Genomic DNA, 17,727 nt, shown 5'->3' on the forward strand with positions numbered 1-17,727 from the left:
CTAGACTAGCCCAGAATATCTCCGTACCCTGGATCTGAATGATGCCCAGTAGCAAATTGTAAGGAGACAAGACAACATTGTGCATCGGGTCTTCCAATCTGACTGAGCGCTCTTCTTCTCGTCAGATGTGCATGTGGTCAGCTGACTACGCAACACGTGGCCATCCCTCCCGGCGCCAACTCTCTGGAGGAGGCTCACCAGCTAGTGCAGATCGACACCCCGAAGGACAAATGGAGCTTGATCAAGCACACGAGGACCTACCCCACGGACGCCTTCGGTGTGATCGAGTTCCAGGGCGGAGGGTTCATCAACAAGGCCATGGTGAGCGAGGAAGTTGCTCACACAGAACAAACACGATGATGGTTGTTGATGAAATCGAACCCTAACCCCCCACCCAAATGTTTCCCATGCCAGTACATCCGTGCCTCCTTCGACACAAAACCCGACAACCTGCTGCATCTGATGGTGAAGGACTGGCAGTTGGAGCTGCCCACCTTGCTCATCTCCGTGCACGGGGGCCTCCAGAACTTCGACCTGCAGCCCAAACTCAAGCAGGTTTTCGGCAAAGGCCTGATTAAAGCCGCCGTCACCACGGGCGCTTGGATCTTCACTGGCGGGGTCAACACCGGTGAGGGATCATTTGTTTCCTGTCGACTTCACAAATAACTCTTAGTGACATTAGAAGATTACCCCTGCGTTCATTACATAATGCTTCTTCCTCGGCCCATTGTGCCAGGCACTCTAATTACGCCACAATTCATCATATGTGCTGAGCTGTGGGGCGTTTGGGTGCGAGTAGTCCGCCTGAACTGTTCCTGACTGATCACTCCATCACATGCACGCAAACATTCAAGCCTAACATCATCCCAGTCGCTTCACACTCGGCTGCAAACCGATCCTGTGAGAGCTGACATTCAGACTTTACTTCAATCAATAACGGAGCAGCATCTCCTCATCCGTGGCTCACTAGTGCAACAACAACGCCCGATCACTCCATCACATGCACGCAAACATTCAAGCCTAACATCATCCCAGTCGCTTCACACTCGGCTGCGAACCGATCCTGTGAGAGCTGACATTCAGACTTTACTTCAATCAATAACGGAGCAGCATCTCCTCATCCGTGGCTCACTAGTGCAACAACAACGCCCGAAATGTGTCCCGTGCAAAAAACCGTCCCACCGGAACCCTCTAATAACTAAAGTTTTGTGGGTGAATAATGTAAACTCACTACACCGGTATGTTTTAGCGCTTTCATGGCGAGTTTACTGACAGATATAAGTAAGAACTTTACACTACTTTATATTAGAAATGGCAACAGTGGAGGGTGAATGTCCCATAACAAGAAGATAGAGAAAAAGAAGAAGCTTATGACTACGATGTCGTCACGGACTACAAAGGCTGACCTGCGCACATTTTCAGTACTTATGCAGATCCCAAATACACATCAGCAGGTACCAAAAGGTAATAAGTTGTTTTTGCATAATATTGCGAAACAAAACGCCAGATAATATGTCTGCTAATAGGTGCCATTTTGCGGTCCTTATACACACACCATAATAATACTTGTATGTTTAATGCGCCGACAATCCATCAAGTGGTGCGGCTTCTTAGCTTACCAAAGTCGTACTAAAAACATTTTGACAGATTTTTGAGCGCCGTGTGTAATGTTCTATATTCTCAATGGAACATTTAAAGTTTTGGTGGTGTTTACTGGCGTATCTCTTATGCATACTTGCCAACCTTGAGACCTCCGATTTCGGGAGGTGGGGGGTGGGGGCGTGGTTGGGGGTGGGGCGGGGCGTGGTTGGGGGCGTGGTTAAGAGGGGAGGAGTATATTGACAGCTAGAATTCACCAAGTCAAGTATTTCATACATATATATATATATATAGATAGCTACATCCTGAAAATATGCAAACAAACTGTGTTTAAATAATTGATACTTCAAACTTGCATAAATAAATATTAAGGAATATAACATAACTTGGCTTCTGAGAGTTTCAAAATGTAATGAAGTTGTTGATAAATAAGCAATTATTTTAATAATTAAATATGGTCATTTTAAATGAATTATTATGATAATTTCAAATCAATTATTTCAAATATGTTTATTTTAATGTATAATTCTATGGCTGGATGTAATAAGGAGTCACGAAAAAATACAAATAAAAATACAATTAATTTTGATGTTTTTAGCAAAATATAGTAAAAATGTATTTAGTTGGGTTTTTTTTTAAATTAATAAATATATTTATTTTTAGGTAAGATAAACATAATAATACAATTTATCTCTAGTCTGGATGATTTAGTTCTTGTCACCCTGTTGTCCTCCTGTCATGAAAAAAGGCTGCCCTCACTCAGGTTGCATGGAACTGGAGGGGGCGTGGCTTCCCGCTACGGTTGAAAATCGGGAGATTTTCGGGAGAATATTTGTCCCGGGAGGTTTTCGGGAGAGGCGCTGAATTTCGGGAGTCTCCCGGAAAATTCGGGAGGGTTGGCAAGTATGCTCTTATGTGTGACGGCCATCTACTGGTCACACTTATCATTACACCATGTACCAAATAAAATTGCTTCGAGGCTGGTAAGCACAACGAGAATTATTCCGTACATTAGGCGCACCGGGTTATAAGGCGCACTGTCCATTTTTGAGAAAATGAAAGGATTTTAAGTGTCTGAAAAACACGGTAATTTTCTTCTTCCAAATAAGGTGTGATCCGTCATGTGGGAGACGCCTTAAAGGACCATTCCTCCAAGTCCCGGGGGAAAGTGTGTGCAATCGGCATCGCCCCCTGGGGGATCCTGGAGAACAAAGAGGACCTCATCGGGAAGGACGTAAGCCTCCTTAACCCGTGAAGCCTTCCACCGAGGACACGCCGTTGATGTCTTCTCCTGGTCCCCCCGCAGGTGACCAGACCCTACCAGACCATGGCCAACCCTCTGAGCAAGCTGGCCGTGCTCAACAACAGCCACTCGCACTTCATCCTGACCGACAACGGCACGTGCGGCAAGTATGGCTCCGAGGTCAAACTGCGGCGCCTGTTGGAGAAGCACATCTCGCTGCAGAAGATCAACACCCGTAAGTGGCAGCGAAAGCATCCTTCATCCTGTCATCCGTTTCTTGGTGTTTTTGTCGTGGATGGAGAGCTTACTCTGTGACCTATGGGCTTCCCTTTGTCATCCTATGCCTGGAGCTCGGATAAGGCAGGGACAGCAAAGGGATGCTCAGCTGTCACCACAGACTTCACTCCCTCCTTCCTCCTTGTGTGTGACCTCGCCTTCAAGTTCTCTCCCCGAGAAGACAGTTTCCAGGGGCGGAAAAAAACGGTGTTACTGAATGTGCTCCAGGTTTGGGCCAGGGCGTGCCGCTGGTGTGTCTGATCGTGGAAGGAGGCCCGAACGTTATCTCCATCGCCTTGGAGAGTCTGAGAGACGAGCCTCCCATTCCGGTGGTGGTGTGTGATGGCAGCGGGCGCGCCTCCGACATCATTTCCTTTGCACACAAGTTCTCAGAGGACGGAGGGTGAGACTTCATATCTTTATCATTTATTCATAGACATAATATAATACAGGGGTGTCAAACTCATTTTAGGAGGAAAATCTGTGCACACGCGGGCACCATGGCATTAAAACTAAAAAATAGAGATGTCCGAAAATATCGGCCGATAAATGCTTTAAAATGTGATATCGGAAATTATCGGTATCGGTTTCAAAAAGTAAAATGTATGACTATTTAAAACGCCGCTGTGTACACGGACGTAGGGAGAAGTACAGAGCGCCAATAAACCTTACAGGCACTGCCTTTGTGTGCCGGCCCAATCACATAATATCTACGGCTTTTCACAAACACAAGTGAATGCCATGCATTGTCGGTCAACAGCCATACAGGTCACACTGAGGGGGGCCGTATAAACAACTTTAACACTGTTACAAATATGCGCCACACTGTGAACCCACACCAAACAAGAATGACAAACACATTTCGGGAGAACATCCACACCGTAACACAACATAAACACAACAGAACAAATACCCATGCCAGAACCCCTTGCAGCACTAACTCTTCCGGTACGCTACAATATATACCCCCCGCTATTCCCTATCCCCCCACCCTCAACCCCGCCCACCTCAACCTCCTAATGCTCTCTCAGGGAGAGCACGTCCCAAATTCCAAGCTGCTGTTTTGAGGCATGTTAAAAAAAATAATGCACTTTGTGACTTCAATAATAAATATGGCAGTGCCATGTTGGCATTTTTTTCCATAACTTCAGTTGATTTATTTTGGAAAACCTTGTTACATTGTTTAATGCATCCAGCGGAGCATCACAACAAAATTAGGCATAATAATGTGTTAATTCCACGACTGTATATATCGGTATCAGTTGATATCGGAATCGGTAATTAAGAGTTGGACAATATCGGAATATCGGATATCCATTATCGGACATCTCTACTAAAAAATAAAGACAACTTCAGATTCTTTTCTTTGTCTTACTTTAGCCAAAAATAGAACAAACACATTCTGAAAATATTACAATAAAAATATAGAAGAAAAAAAAAATACAGGCAGCGGTAAAGGAAGGAAAGAGGAAAGTGAATGAATGTTTACAACTGAATACATTTACATATGCATAAAAATGTGTTTTCTTTTGTGTTATTTTTTAAATAAAGTAAGTAAAGTTTATGACAACATTTTTCCAAAACACAATATAGAATGTGAGATATAACAGGACAATGCACACATTTATCATTTGTTTTCAAAACGCTTACAAAAGGTGGGACCCCATTTTGAAAATTCCTAGCAAAACAGCAGCAAGCGGCTGTGGCCTGCGGGCCTGTTCTACTACTAGTCAAATATCATCCCAGGGGCCATAGATCATTAATTCGCAGGCTGGCCCACGGGCCTTGACTTTGACACCCCTGGTCAATGGTAAATTTTGAATATATTTTTGAATATTTTTACATTTTTTTTAGTATTTCTCAGCATTATTAATTTATTTTGTTTTATGGGACTTTTTTTCTTTTGTTACAAAATATTTCATGTTTAACTGTAAAGATGAGTTGTTAAAAAAGTAAAGCTTTCTTAGCAAAAAAAAACACGTAGTCCTGAGAATAAATAATAATTATTTGTAAAAATTCTAATTGCATTACTTTTTTAGTATTAATACAAAAATAAAATAACTGAATATTTCCACATGAATAATTAAGATTATATTCTGCATAATTGCAAAAAAAAAAAAAAAAACTAACACAAAGGTTTGTCTATGTATAATGATACAAAGGAATATGTAAATGACTACATTTTATTCTATTTTATATGATTATGTATAATTCTACAAATTAAAACAAACATGAAGGTTTTGTTATATACTTCAAAATGTTTAAATGGACAGAACATAATTAAATTAATTAAATAACAGACTTTAGCATACTTTTACAAAACATTACCGGTATATACATTAATTATACTAGTTGTAAAATGTCTGAAAAATATTACATGAATTTATTAGCACACATATTTGTGAAATAAAATGTATTTATTTACTGTATTACTATTAATTAATAATAAAAAATGTTTTGACTATTCTTAAATGTAATTACATTTGATTATAATTAAAGAACACTCTATTCTTAAATTAAAAAGTATAAATCAGATAAAATGTTGTACTTCATAATTGAACTTTTTTTTTAAATATAGTAATTACATGATACTGAATGACTGAATATCACTGCATGAAAAATAAACTATTTATAATTCAATACATTTATAGCAATAATTAAGAATATTTTCTGTGTAGTCAGTATAGGAAATTGATTAAAACGCCTTTTCAACCTCCAACCTAATATAATATGTTGTGCAAAGGAAATGTCATCATTTTTGGAAGCTCATCTTGTATTTGACATTGTTTATAGGGTTAGGCACAATACGTGTTCAACTTCAGCCTAAACCTTTTCGGTCTGCAGCATTTTCAATTTATGAATGTACAACTGTTTGTTTATGTGAAACTGATTGTGTATTTTGTTGGCCACCGACCGAAGAAATAATAAACTAAACTAAAACCTCTTCTCAAACATTTCAGGCTTGTCAGTGACGACGTGCGAGACCAACTCCTGGTGACCATTCAGAAGACCTTCAACTACAGCAAAAGCCAGTCGCAGCAAATCCTGCTCATGGTGATGGAGTGCATGAAGAAGAGGGAGCTGGTGAGTAAGGGAACCAAGAGTAAACAAACAGAAATCAATAAAAGTCGGAAGTCCAAACATTCCCGTCTCCATCTCTCATTCATCCGCTCATTTCAATTAACATATTGATAATCCCAACCACCTGCCTGTCATTCCTCCTCCTCCTGGTGCTCGTGTGTGGAATGTGGAATAATCCACAGTGTGAGTGTGCATCAAGCACAAGGTTGACATTTTAGCGTTGGCTAAGAGATGGTTGCTTTAATTCCCCTAAGTGTCCACTTCAAGCACTTGTCCACCACCAAATAAAATCACGTGATTAGTTTAATCTGCACACTTTTTCACATTGGAGTTGGAAAGATGGGAGCACACTACTTAGCGCTCTCATCCAGTCACAGATGGAAGATCCATCTTCATAATCCCTCCACCAGGTTCCTCTCAGCCCAGAGTGCTATCATATCGCATCCTCTGACCTTCATGTATCACACTGCCTAATGCCCTCACATGCCCACACTTCAACTGCTTTTCCCCTCCCGTTAATCACTTTTTTTCCATACTATTTGCTTTCATATGAGAGCCAGACAATGTGACACAAGTACTTTAAAATGGCATGACCCTCAGGTGAATCACTGTCTAGTCACACAACCTAAGCTCTTCATCCTAAATGCAATCCCGAGTGAGCAGCTGGCAAATAAAAAAACACTTTCAGATGATGATGCAACAGTTTTACACTTTTTTTTGGGGCATGCTGCAGCATTTCCACATCCATTGTTGTCAACCTAACATGACAAATTGATAAATTAGCAATGAGTGATGAACTATTGGTTCATCACTATTGGTTGGTTAACCAATAAATCACTAAAAACATGTTGTACCGGTGAGTCGCTCCAAAGGACGGACATTTATCAATGAAAATATTGAGAAGATGCTGACAGGACATGTTTCATTTCATTCCGTCAAGTCCTGCCTCTACAAACTGGACCGTTTGGTACACAAACACAACTTGTAGTCAACTCCGACCTGCGGTCCGTCACTCAAATCAACCAACCACAGCAGTACCACTATTGGTTCACAACTATTGGTTGCTACTCGGTTGGGGACATCTCTGTGCTGCTGACCCGTCTCCGCTCGAGATGGTCTCCTGCTGGCCCCACTATGGACTGGACTCTCACTATTATGTTAGATCCACTATGGACTGGACTCTCACACTATTACGTTGGATCCACTATGGACTGGACTCGCACTATTATGTTAGATCCACTATGGACTAAACTCTCACAATATTATGTTAGATCCACTATGGACTGGACTCTCACACTATTATGTTAGATCCACTATGGACTGGACTCTCACTATTATGTTAGATCCACTATGGACTGGACTCTCACAATATTATGTTAGATCCACTATGGACTGGACTCTCGCTATTATGTTAGATCCACTATGGACTGGACTCTCACAATATCATGTTAGATCCACTATGGACTGGACTCTGACACTATTATGTTAGATCCACTATGGACTGGAGTCTCACTATTATGTTAGATCCACTATGGACTGTACTCTCACTATTATGTTAGATCCACTATGGACTGGACTTTCACAATATTATGTAAGACCCACTCGACGTCCATTGCATCCGGTCTCCCCCAGGGGGGAGGAGGGGTATATGCGGTCCTCTCCAAGGTTTCTCATAGTCATTCACATTGACGTCCCATTGGGGTTGTGAGTTTTCCCTTGCCCTTGTGTGGGCTCTGTACCGTGGATGTCGTTGTGGCTTGTGCAGCCCTTTGAGACACTTGGGATTTAGGGCTATATAAATAAACATTGATTGGTTGATTGATGTCGTGACATGTGGTTGCCACGTCTGCTTCTTTACACTGATTTCATTTGCCAAATGGCCCCAACATTTTCCATGGTAATCCAATGCAGTGGACTGGTGAGAGTAGGAAGAACAACAAGAATAATGTCCCATTGGACTTGGTTAAAGTAGACTGGAGCCTTCCCGGTCTAATTAACTCATTTGGAGCTCATTGTGCAAGATGGAGGCAATCTTCAGCTCAGTGAGGAATTGTCTGAGGGAACATCATTTTATCATCTTGAAGTGGTGACGAGGAGCCGGCGAGCAGCCTAAACTGACAGTTGACAGGTAGAAAACAAAGATGGTGTTCAGCGTTTTCCTGCTCAAATGAGCAGACTGTTGAAAATAGGTATCGGGGGATTACTTTTCACAAGTAAGATTTAACATTAACGTACTATTGGTTGTATTTTGTGAAAATAATATTACCACAGAGTTGAGAAGTATATATTCATTATATATATATATATATATATATATATATATATATATATATATATATATATATATATATATATATATATATATATAATATATATATATATAATATATATATATATAATATATATATATGTAATATATATATATATAATAATATATATATATATATATATATATATATATATATATATATATATATATATATATATATATATATATAATATACATATATATTGTATATAGTTCTCTGCAAACCTATGGTGGCATCATGCCTTCAGTGTGCATATTGTATATAGTTCTCTGCAAACCTATGAAATGTTCTATTTTGTCTTCATTATTTTGTCAGAATGCACCAGAATGCTTCATTTGTATGTGAAAAATCACAAAGAAATCTTCTGGGGGAGGATGACCCCCCTACAGGGGTTTGGTTTACAAACTTTCAGCCCCACCTAAAACAAAATTCACCATGCGCCACTGATTATGATGCATTCTCATTTTAGGCAAAGTATAAGACAATACTTTCTTAACAGTATAATTGTAACCAGGAATAAGTCTTCAAGCAACAATATTCAAATACTGACATTGTTGGGTAAGACATAATTTGGTTTTATTCTGAATCCAGTGAAACAGATTGGTGGTTTTAGCTGATATAAAGACTTTCAGGTGTTTATATATGTTTATGTTTAAGTATTTGGCAGACGCTTTTATCCAAAGCGACATACATCAAAAATACATATAAAACAATCACTGTAAACATGATCATTTAAGGGAAGAATGTAATACAAAATATCAATACAAATTGTCTAGACAGCATAAACTATCTGCTGCTGCAGCAACAGAGATACAGTCTATAGGTCCCTAAGATATATAGATATCTAATGTATTCATACATTGTTTATGTAGGATATACACATGTGTATATATAACCTAATCATATTGTTTCTTCAATTTAAAAATAGCTGACCGTTTCTTTCCCGCTTCTCTGGGATTATATTCCCAGTTTTGATCCCGGACGTCTGGTCACTTATAGCACATTGGCGTTGTTAGGCCTATTTTAGGGGGGCTCAAGCCCCCCTAAAATATTCTTAAGCCCCCCTAAATAATTTGGTGTTTTTTTTACAAATGAATGCCGACATATTCATTATAAAGTGGCCCAAATATGAGTTTAAATAAATAATCATATAACCTGTTATTATTCACTCAGTTTCCCCCCACTTCGTAGCATAAGGTAGAGAGCCCCTTTCGTGCGTCGGTATCCAATCCATTCCACTTGTTCATATAGAAAATGCCCACATCACTCAAATTCCAGCCCGCATTTTCTCTGCGACCTTGCTTGCGGTCCTGCAGGTGTACGAAGCACATTATCTTCCTTTACAATGAGTGAAGCTGCACAAAACCTTATGTGTGCAATTGTAAATCATTTATTTTTTAAGTTTTGTGTTTCTTGTAGAATCTATATAAATTAATATACATAAGCCTATTGTTAAAATAATGAAAAAAACATAATTAAATATATTTGTTTTATTGTATTGTTACATTAATAGCTGTTTTATTATTATAGGATGCTTGTTAAACATTTAATAGGATTTTCAGAGGGAGGAAAAAACAAGACATTTAATATAAAATGTAAAATGAATAAATACATACAAAGAAAAAGAAAATATATAGTTAAAAGCCATCGTCCCGGGGAGCATTTCATTTCGTCCCGTGCATTTTTTTTAAATAATAATAATAACAATGAATAATTTCTAAGTCTTTGTTAGCCGTTTGTGAAGTTTTGTGCTCGTGCGTAACATTCGCTCGCATCCTGTGCATCTCCTGTGGGCAAAGCCCCCCCTGTCCTTAAAAGCTAGTGACGCCCCTGTTATAGCATATAAGAATATTCTATTACTGTTAAGCAAACTATGAATAATAAAACATGTGTCCTTTATCATAGCGACACGTATGACAAAAAACGGCGTGAAAATCAGTGGTATTCAGTGAGGTAAGATGAATTAAATGCGCTGACAGTTCATTGCTCCTGCCAAATGAATTGCACTGAGTGGAGCGGATCACCACTCCAAGATGGCGGCCCCGCGTCTCGTCAACCCCAGTAGGCAGTAGCGCTCGATGCTGCGTACCCTTACAACATGTCTATGGAAACAACTACTAAAGTACACTTCATTCACGAACGGTGTTACAAAAAGACATTGTAGCGTACAGAAGAAATGCACACAAAGTCTGACACTCTCTTTAAACTTTTATCGAGCATCTAAAACAGCTCAATTTATCTCGTTCCTTCCACACGCACGTCCATCCTCATTCCTCATTTCCGCAACAACCAACGCTTTCTCCTTCTTCGCCAATCACCTTACAGGCGTGGTACGTTCAAAATAATGGGAATTCTGAATATCACTCACTCAAGAACACAACATCGACATCAGCAGGTTGTTACACTGTCAATTAGAATACAACATCATGTTGGATATAGAGAACATACAAAGACTTTATTTATTGAATCAAAAATATTGAAAATCCACGATTTGGTGCATTTGCAAAGATCTAAAATTATGCACCGAGCAAACTATAACCTGCTAGCCAAGAATGTACAACAATTATTCTCAACAAAAGAGGAATATAACCTTAGAGGAAAATGTAATTAAAACATTTGTATGCTCGTACAACTCTTAAAACTTTTAGTATGTCAGTATGTGGAATTAAATGATGGAATGGATTAAGCAAGGAAATCCAACAAAGCGCCAATATGATTCAGTTTAAGAGACAGTTCAAACTACAAGTGTTCACAAAGTACACACAACAAGAATTATGATGAACATCTTGAACCTTTTTATTATTTTTTTTATTGAGACAAAGATTATTTATGTATTTAATATGTGTTTACTTACTATGTTATATTATGTATGTATTATTCATCTATTCAATGTTCTGTTACAGAGAACAAGGAAACGGGATAAAATTGCTGTGATATGAAAAGGGGTAGGATGAAATAAGCTCTGCTTCTTCCTACTCCTTTTCGGACGTGCTGTAATGAAACAACTGGAAATATGTCAGTATGTGGAATTAAATTATGGATTAACCAAAGAAATACAACAAAGCAGCAATATGATTCAGTTTAAGAGACGGTTCAAACTACAAGTGTTCACAAAATACACACAAGAATTATGATGAACACCTTGAACCTTTTTTTTTTTTTTGAGGAAAAATATTATTTATGTATTTAATATTTGTTTACTTACTATGTTATATTATGTATTTATTATTCATCTATTCAATGTTCTGTTGCAGAGAACAAGGAAACGGGATAAAATTGCTATGGTATGAAAAGGGGTAGGATGAAAATAAGCTCGACCTCTTCCTACTCCTTTTCGGACGTTCTGTAATGAAACAACTGGAAATGTGTGATGCATGACATTGTATCGTATGCATGTTCCACATAAACTGAAACGGACTGACTGACTCTTATTTTGTTAGCGCAGGCAGGATGGTGCAGCGCTTTTATTGTGAACAGGAACTGCGCAGTCGGTTATTAGAGTTTTGACGCGAGAGTCTGTTGAAATAAAAAGTGTTTCTCGCCTTCCTGTCGGTCGTTTTTTCTTAATAATGATGGCAGCAGCCAGCGTCATCTCACAAGACCCTCGGGTGCCGTGAATGTCAATCAAGTGACCAAAGTGACGTCTTGGTGGCTAATTTTTAGGTCTATTTTTTTTAATACCGGTAGCTTGCCATCGACGTAATAGGCACCCCTGGTTTAGAGTCATTAAGTTGCATTATAGGGTAATTACTTTGCCTTTCCACTTCAATGACAAATACACACAGGTACAAAACATGATGTTTGTTTCCTCCTCACAAATAGATCACAGTTTTTCGAATGGGCTCAGAAGGACAGCAGGATATCGAGATGGCCATTCTTACTGCCTTGCTAAAAGGTACGATCACCAGCACGGTATCAACAATTTTCCTGTGTGAGGTCTGTTCCGGATGCTACACACTTACTTTTTTGCTTCTTGTTTCCTCACGTCAGGCACCAACGCTTCAGCGGCCGACCAGCTCAGCTTGGCTCTGGCCTGGAATCGAGTGGACATCGCTCGAAATCACATCTTTGTCTACGGACATAATTTACCTGTAAGTCGATGTTTGGCTTTAAATTTGTGCCCATTCGTTGAGTTACAATTATTTAGTGCATTATCATCATATACTACATATATACAGTACGAAGGGGATTCGTATGGCCCCATTCATCGCGGTTTGCCCGACACATGAAACGTGACAAATGGTGTGCACAATCTGCTTTAGACGGCAGTACAGGGTTGAATATCTTGAAATGTGTTTTTGTGGCAATTACAACTTTGACCACAGCATCAGTTGCTATGCAGAGTGGCGCTTTCCATCATTTTCAACAGACTGCATTGCATTCCCTCACACAAATCCACCCAGGAACGGGGCCCATATGAATCCCTTCTCTATTTACTTCAAGTTTGATTGCAGTATTTGCAGCGTAAAAACAAACAAACATAGAAAGACACAAAAAGCTCTAAATGACCAGAACATTTGTATACAAGCGCTATCTCACATAAAAATAAAATAAATAAATACTAGAAAAAGCAATTTCGGTCAAAATTGCGTGTGAATGCTGAAAAGCCAAAGCCAAACTGAAATGCCGACAGTTAGCATGCTAGCCAGATAGCATAAGGTAACAAAAATACATACTTGCCAACCCTCCCGAATTTTCTGGGAGACTCACGAATTTCAGTGCCTCTCCCGAAAATCTCCCGGGACAACCATTCTCCCGAATTTCTCCCGATTTCCAGCCGGACTTAAGGCACGCCCCCTCCAGTTCTGTGCGGACTTGAGTGAGGACAGCCTGTCGTCACGTCCGCTTGGCCAACCATAAAGTAACCACAGAACACTATACCGTATAGTGTTCTGTGGTTACTTTTTGGTTGGCCAACGGTTTATGTTGTATCGCGCACCCTGACGGCAAGTGTGGGAGTCGGTTCTGAAGTATGAAGTAAAGAGACGTAACTTCATCACCTCGCCTGGTTATTGACTCCAACCCAGAATATTACACTGCCCATACCTATGCTCCTTCAAAGGCTGTGCTACTGGCTGCAAAGCATTGCACTTTCAAATACAACAATGCGTAGAGAGGAGTATTATGTGTGTGTATGTTTAAATAAATGAACACTGAAATTCAAGTATTTCTTATATATATATATATATATATATATATATATATATATATATATATATATATATATATATATATATATAGCTAGAATTCTCTGAAAGTCAAGTATTTATTTTATTTATTTATGTGTATGTATATATATATATATATAAGAAATACTTGAATTTCAGTGAATTCTAGCTATAAATATACTCCTCCCACCTCAACCCCCCCACCAAATCTCCCGAATTTGGAGGTCTCAAGGTTGGCAAGTATGCAAAAATATGACTTAGCAGTTAGCAAGCCACCATGCTAGTGTTAGCATTTTTTTAAATGTTTTTGTTAGCATGTTAACTGTAAAGTTTTTTTTCCTAGTGTGCAATATGGGTGTTAAGATATTGTTTTTATTGTATTATTTACCGTATCTATAGATAGAGCAATCGTTACTGTGCAATATGCATTATTCATTACATTATTTTTTTTTGTTGTACATTTTACTTTTGTTACTGTAATAATATATATATTCATTGCAACCACATAATTTCCCCATAAATAAATGTCTATCCTGTCATATCCTACTATGTGTCAAGTACCAAAATAAATGAATTACTAAGGTGTACTCCTGCTAAATTTGCCCCCCAAAAAAGCTAGCACGCTAACAATTAGCAAATACCAAAATATATGACTGAGGTGTATACCTTCAACATTACCCAAAAATAGCTACCATTACCTTGTAAGCATGTGTCAAGTACCAAAATATACATATGACAGAGGTGTATACCTGCAAAATTTGCCAAAAAAAAGCTAGCACGCTAACAGTTAGCATTCATCAAGCACCAAAATATATGACTGAGGTGTATACCTTCAAACATTACCCCAAAAAAACTAACATTAGCATGTAAGCATGCGCCTAACACCAAAATATACATATGACAGATGTGTTTACCTGCAAAATTAGCCAAAAAAAAGGTAGCAGGCTAACAGTTAGCATTCATAAAGTACCAAAATATATGACAGAGGTGTATACCTTCAACATTACCCCCCCAAAAAAACTAACATTAGCATGTAAGCATGCGTCAAGTACCAAAATATACATATGACAGAGGTGTATACCTGCAAAATTTGCCAAAAAAAAAAAGCTAGCACGCTAACAGTTAGCATTCATCAAGTACCAAAATATATGACTGAGGTGTATACTGTGGAAAGGATGCAGATTCATGCACAACGTTAAAAGTTTGGTGGACAACATGAGACAGAAAAAGAAGTGGCATAAAACACGTCCTCGAAAGTCGCAGAAAGATATACATGTAAACAAACTAAGGTGAGTTCAAGGACTGCCAAAATTAGTAGGACAAAACGGCCCTCGCCAAATACTCTAATCAGTGAAGCATTTTTAATATAAACAGTGTGCTTTATAACAATTAGGGAGGTTTGTGTCATGTTTGTCCTCCTACAGAAACCATATTAAAACAAAAAATATATATTTTTTCCCCTCAACTTTTTCCATTTTTCATACATTTTTGAAAAAGCTCCAGAGAGCCACTAGGGCGGCGCTAAAGAGCCGCATGCGGCTCTAGAGCCGCGGGTTGCCGACCCCTGGTATAGGTGGTTCTCCTGAAACTTTCAGTAAAACTTGATAATATTCCAAAACTGTCCTGAGGGTCCTTCTTACTCAGCATATATGTCGTCTAAAGAACTTGGGATTGACCAGTAACTTAGATTCCCTTGGAGGAAGAACTGGTCCGACGCAACAATACCTTCAACATTACCCCCCAAAAAACTAACATTAGCATGTAAGCATGTGTCAAGTACACAAATATACATATGACAGAGGTGTATACCTGCAAAATTAGCCAAAAAAAGGTAGCACGCTAACAGTGAGCATTCATCAAGTACCAAAATATATGACTGAGGTGTATACCTTCAACATTAGTCAAAAAAAGCTAACATTAGCATGTAAGCATGTGTCAAGTACCAAAATATACATATGACAGAGGTGTATACCTGCAAAATTTGCCAAAAAAAAAGCTAGCACGCTAACAGTTAGCATTCATCAAGCACCAAAATATATGACTGAGGTGTATACCTTCAAACATTACCCCAAAAAAACTAACATTAGCATGTAAGCATGCGCCTAACACCAAAATATACATATGACAGAGGTGTATACCTTCAAAATTAGCCCAAAAAAGCTAACGTTAGCATGTAAGTATGTGTCAAGTACCAAAATATACAAATGACAGAGGCGTATACCTGCAAAATAAGCCAAAAAAAAGCTAGCACGCTAACAGTTAGCATTCATTAAGTACCAAAATATACATTGACAGAGGTGTATACCTGCTAAATTTGCCCAAAAAAAAGCTAGCACGCTAACAGTGAGCATTCATCAAGTACCAAAATATATGACTGAGGTGTATACCTTCAACATTACCCCAAAAAAGCTAACATTAGCATGTAAGCATGTGTCAAGTACACAAAATATACATATGACAGAGGTGTATACCTGCAAAATTAGCCAAAAAAAGGTAGCACGCTAACAGTGAGCATTCATCAAGTACCAAAATATATGACTGAGGTGTATACCTTCAAACATTACCCCAAAAAAACTAACATTAGCATGTAAGCATGCGCCTAACACCAAAATATACATATGACAGAGGTGTATACCTTCAAAATTAGCCAAAAAAAGCTAACGTTAGCATGTAAGTATGTGTCAAGTACCAAAATATACAAATGACAGAGGCGTATACCTGCAAAATAAGCCAAAAAAAAGCTAGCACGCTAACAGTTAGCATTCATCAGGTACCAAAATATACATTGACAGAGGTGTATACCTGCTAAATTTGCCAAAAAAACAGTTAGCATTCATCAAGTACTAAAATATATGACTGAGGTGTGTACTTTCAACATTAGTCAAAAAAAGCTAACATTGGCATGTAAGCATGTGTCAAGTACCAAAATATACATATGACAGAGGTGTATACCTGCAAAATTGGCCAGAAAAAGCTAGCACGCCAACAGTTAGCATTCATCAAGTACCAAAATATATGACTGAGGTGTATACCTTCAACATTACCCCAAAAAAGCTAACATTAGCATGTAAGCATGCGTCAAGTATATAACTTATGACAGAGGTGTATACCTGCTAAATTTGCCCAAAAAAAGCTAGCACGCTAACAGTTAGCTTTCATCAAGTACCAAAACATACAAAAATATATAAGTTATGCATACTAACTTTATTTTAGCTATTGACTAACATTAGTAAGGAGTATTTGAATTCGGAATGTTTTCAATCAATCAAGCAATTAATGTTGGAAAAATGTCCCGGAAAGTGTGGAATTCCTGGAAATGTGGGCATTTTTGGAAAACAAAAAAAAACGGTAGCACGCGTGTCACGAATGGGCTGAACATTTTGAAAGTGGAATAGCTCCAATCCGATGAAAAATGTGGAATAAGAAGGCTAGCAAAGAATAATAATTAGAATACTAAAAACCTGCTAGGAATAATAGATTAAAATGTGAGCGATAAAGTGTGGTGTTTTAACAAAGACGGAATCTTGTGCTCCCAGCCCGCAGGCGCCATCACCCACACCACCACCATGGTGGCTCACGCCCAGGAGAAGCAGAAGAGTCCTGCTTGTGCCCCTCGCAACAAGAACCGAGCCAAGAAGGGGAAGGGCAAAGGGAAGGCGAAGCCTGAACCTCCAGAGGAAACTGATCCAAGGAAACTGGAGATGATTCGTTGGGTAAACAAAACAAAAAAGAAGGATGAAGAAATAAGAATTGCAGTTTATGAGCGTGGTTATTCCAGGTCAACTCCCTGGAACAAGGCATGATGGACGCTCTGGTGCTGGACAGAGTGGACTTTGTCAAGCTGCTACTGGAGAATGGCGTCAATATTCACCACTTTCTCACCATTCCTAGACTGGAGGAGTTGTACAACACGGTGGGATCCGTAAATAGTCATCTCTTAGACTTAGAATAGTCATCTCTTAGACTTAGGTGGTTCTGGTGTACCTAATGTGGAGAATGCATATATTTTTAAGACTTCTTTCTTTATTCATAGTCATGTTTAAAGTAGCTA

At 38.7% G+C, this 17,727-nt stretch overlaps 1 protein-coding gene across 4 annotated transcripts in view; it reads left to right on the top strand.

The window, feature by feature from the left end:
• Window positions 1–17,727, top strand: part of trpm1b (transient receptor potential cation channel, subfamily M, member 1b) — a 59,216-nt gene that overhangs the window by 19,640 nt on the left and 21,849 nt on the right. For 3 of the 4 annotated variants that reach the window (XM_061970351.2, XM_061970352.2, XM_061970350.2), the window contains exons 3-12: window positions 126–321; window positions 415–628; window positions 2,709–2,833; window positions 2,906–3,077; window positions 3,347–3,521; window positions 6,079–6,202; window positions 12,331–12,403; window positions 12,499–12,599; window positions 17,213–17,389; window positions 17,455–17,589. In XM_061970351.2, coding sequence (XP_061826335.1) covers window positions 126–321; window positions 415–628; window positions 2,709–2,833; window positions 2,906–3,077; window positions 3,347–3,521; window positions 6,079–6,202; window positions 12,331–12,403; window positions 12,499–12,599; window positions 17,213–17,389; window positions 17,455–17,589 — 1,492 coding nt within the window. Of the gene's footprint in view, window positions 1–125; window positions 322–414; window positions 629–2,708; window positions 2,834–2,905; window positions 3,078–3,346; window positions 3,522–6,078; window positions 6,437–12,330; window positions 12,404–12,498; window positions 12,600–17,212; window positions 17,390–17,454; window positions 17,590–17,727 lie in introns of those variants that run through there. The other variant, XM_061970353.2, reaches the window with a different exon arrangement.

The sequence above is a fragment of the Nerophis lumbriciformis genome, linkage group LG10, assembly GCF_033978685.3.
Source record: "Nerophis lumbriciformis linkage group LG10, RoL_Nlum_v2.1, whole genome shotgun sequence".
Lineage (NCBI taxonomy): Eukaryota > Metazoa > Chordata > Actinopteri > Syngnathiformes > Syngnathidae > Nerophis > Nerophis lumbriciformis.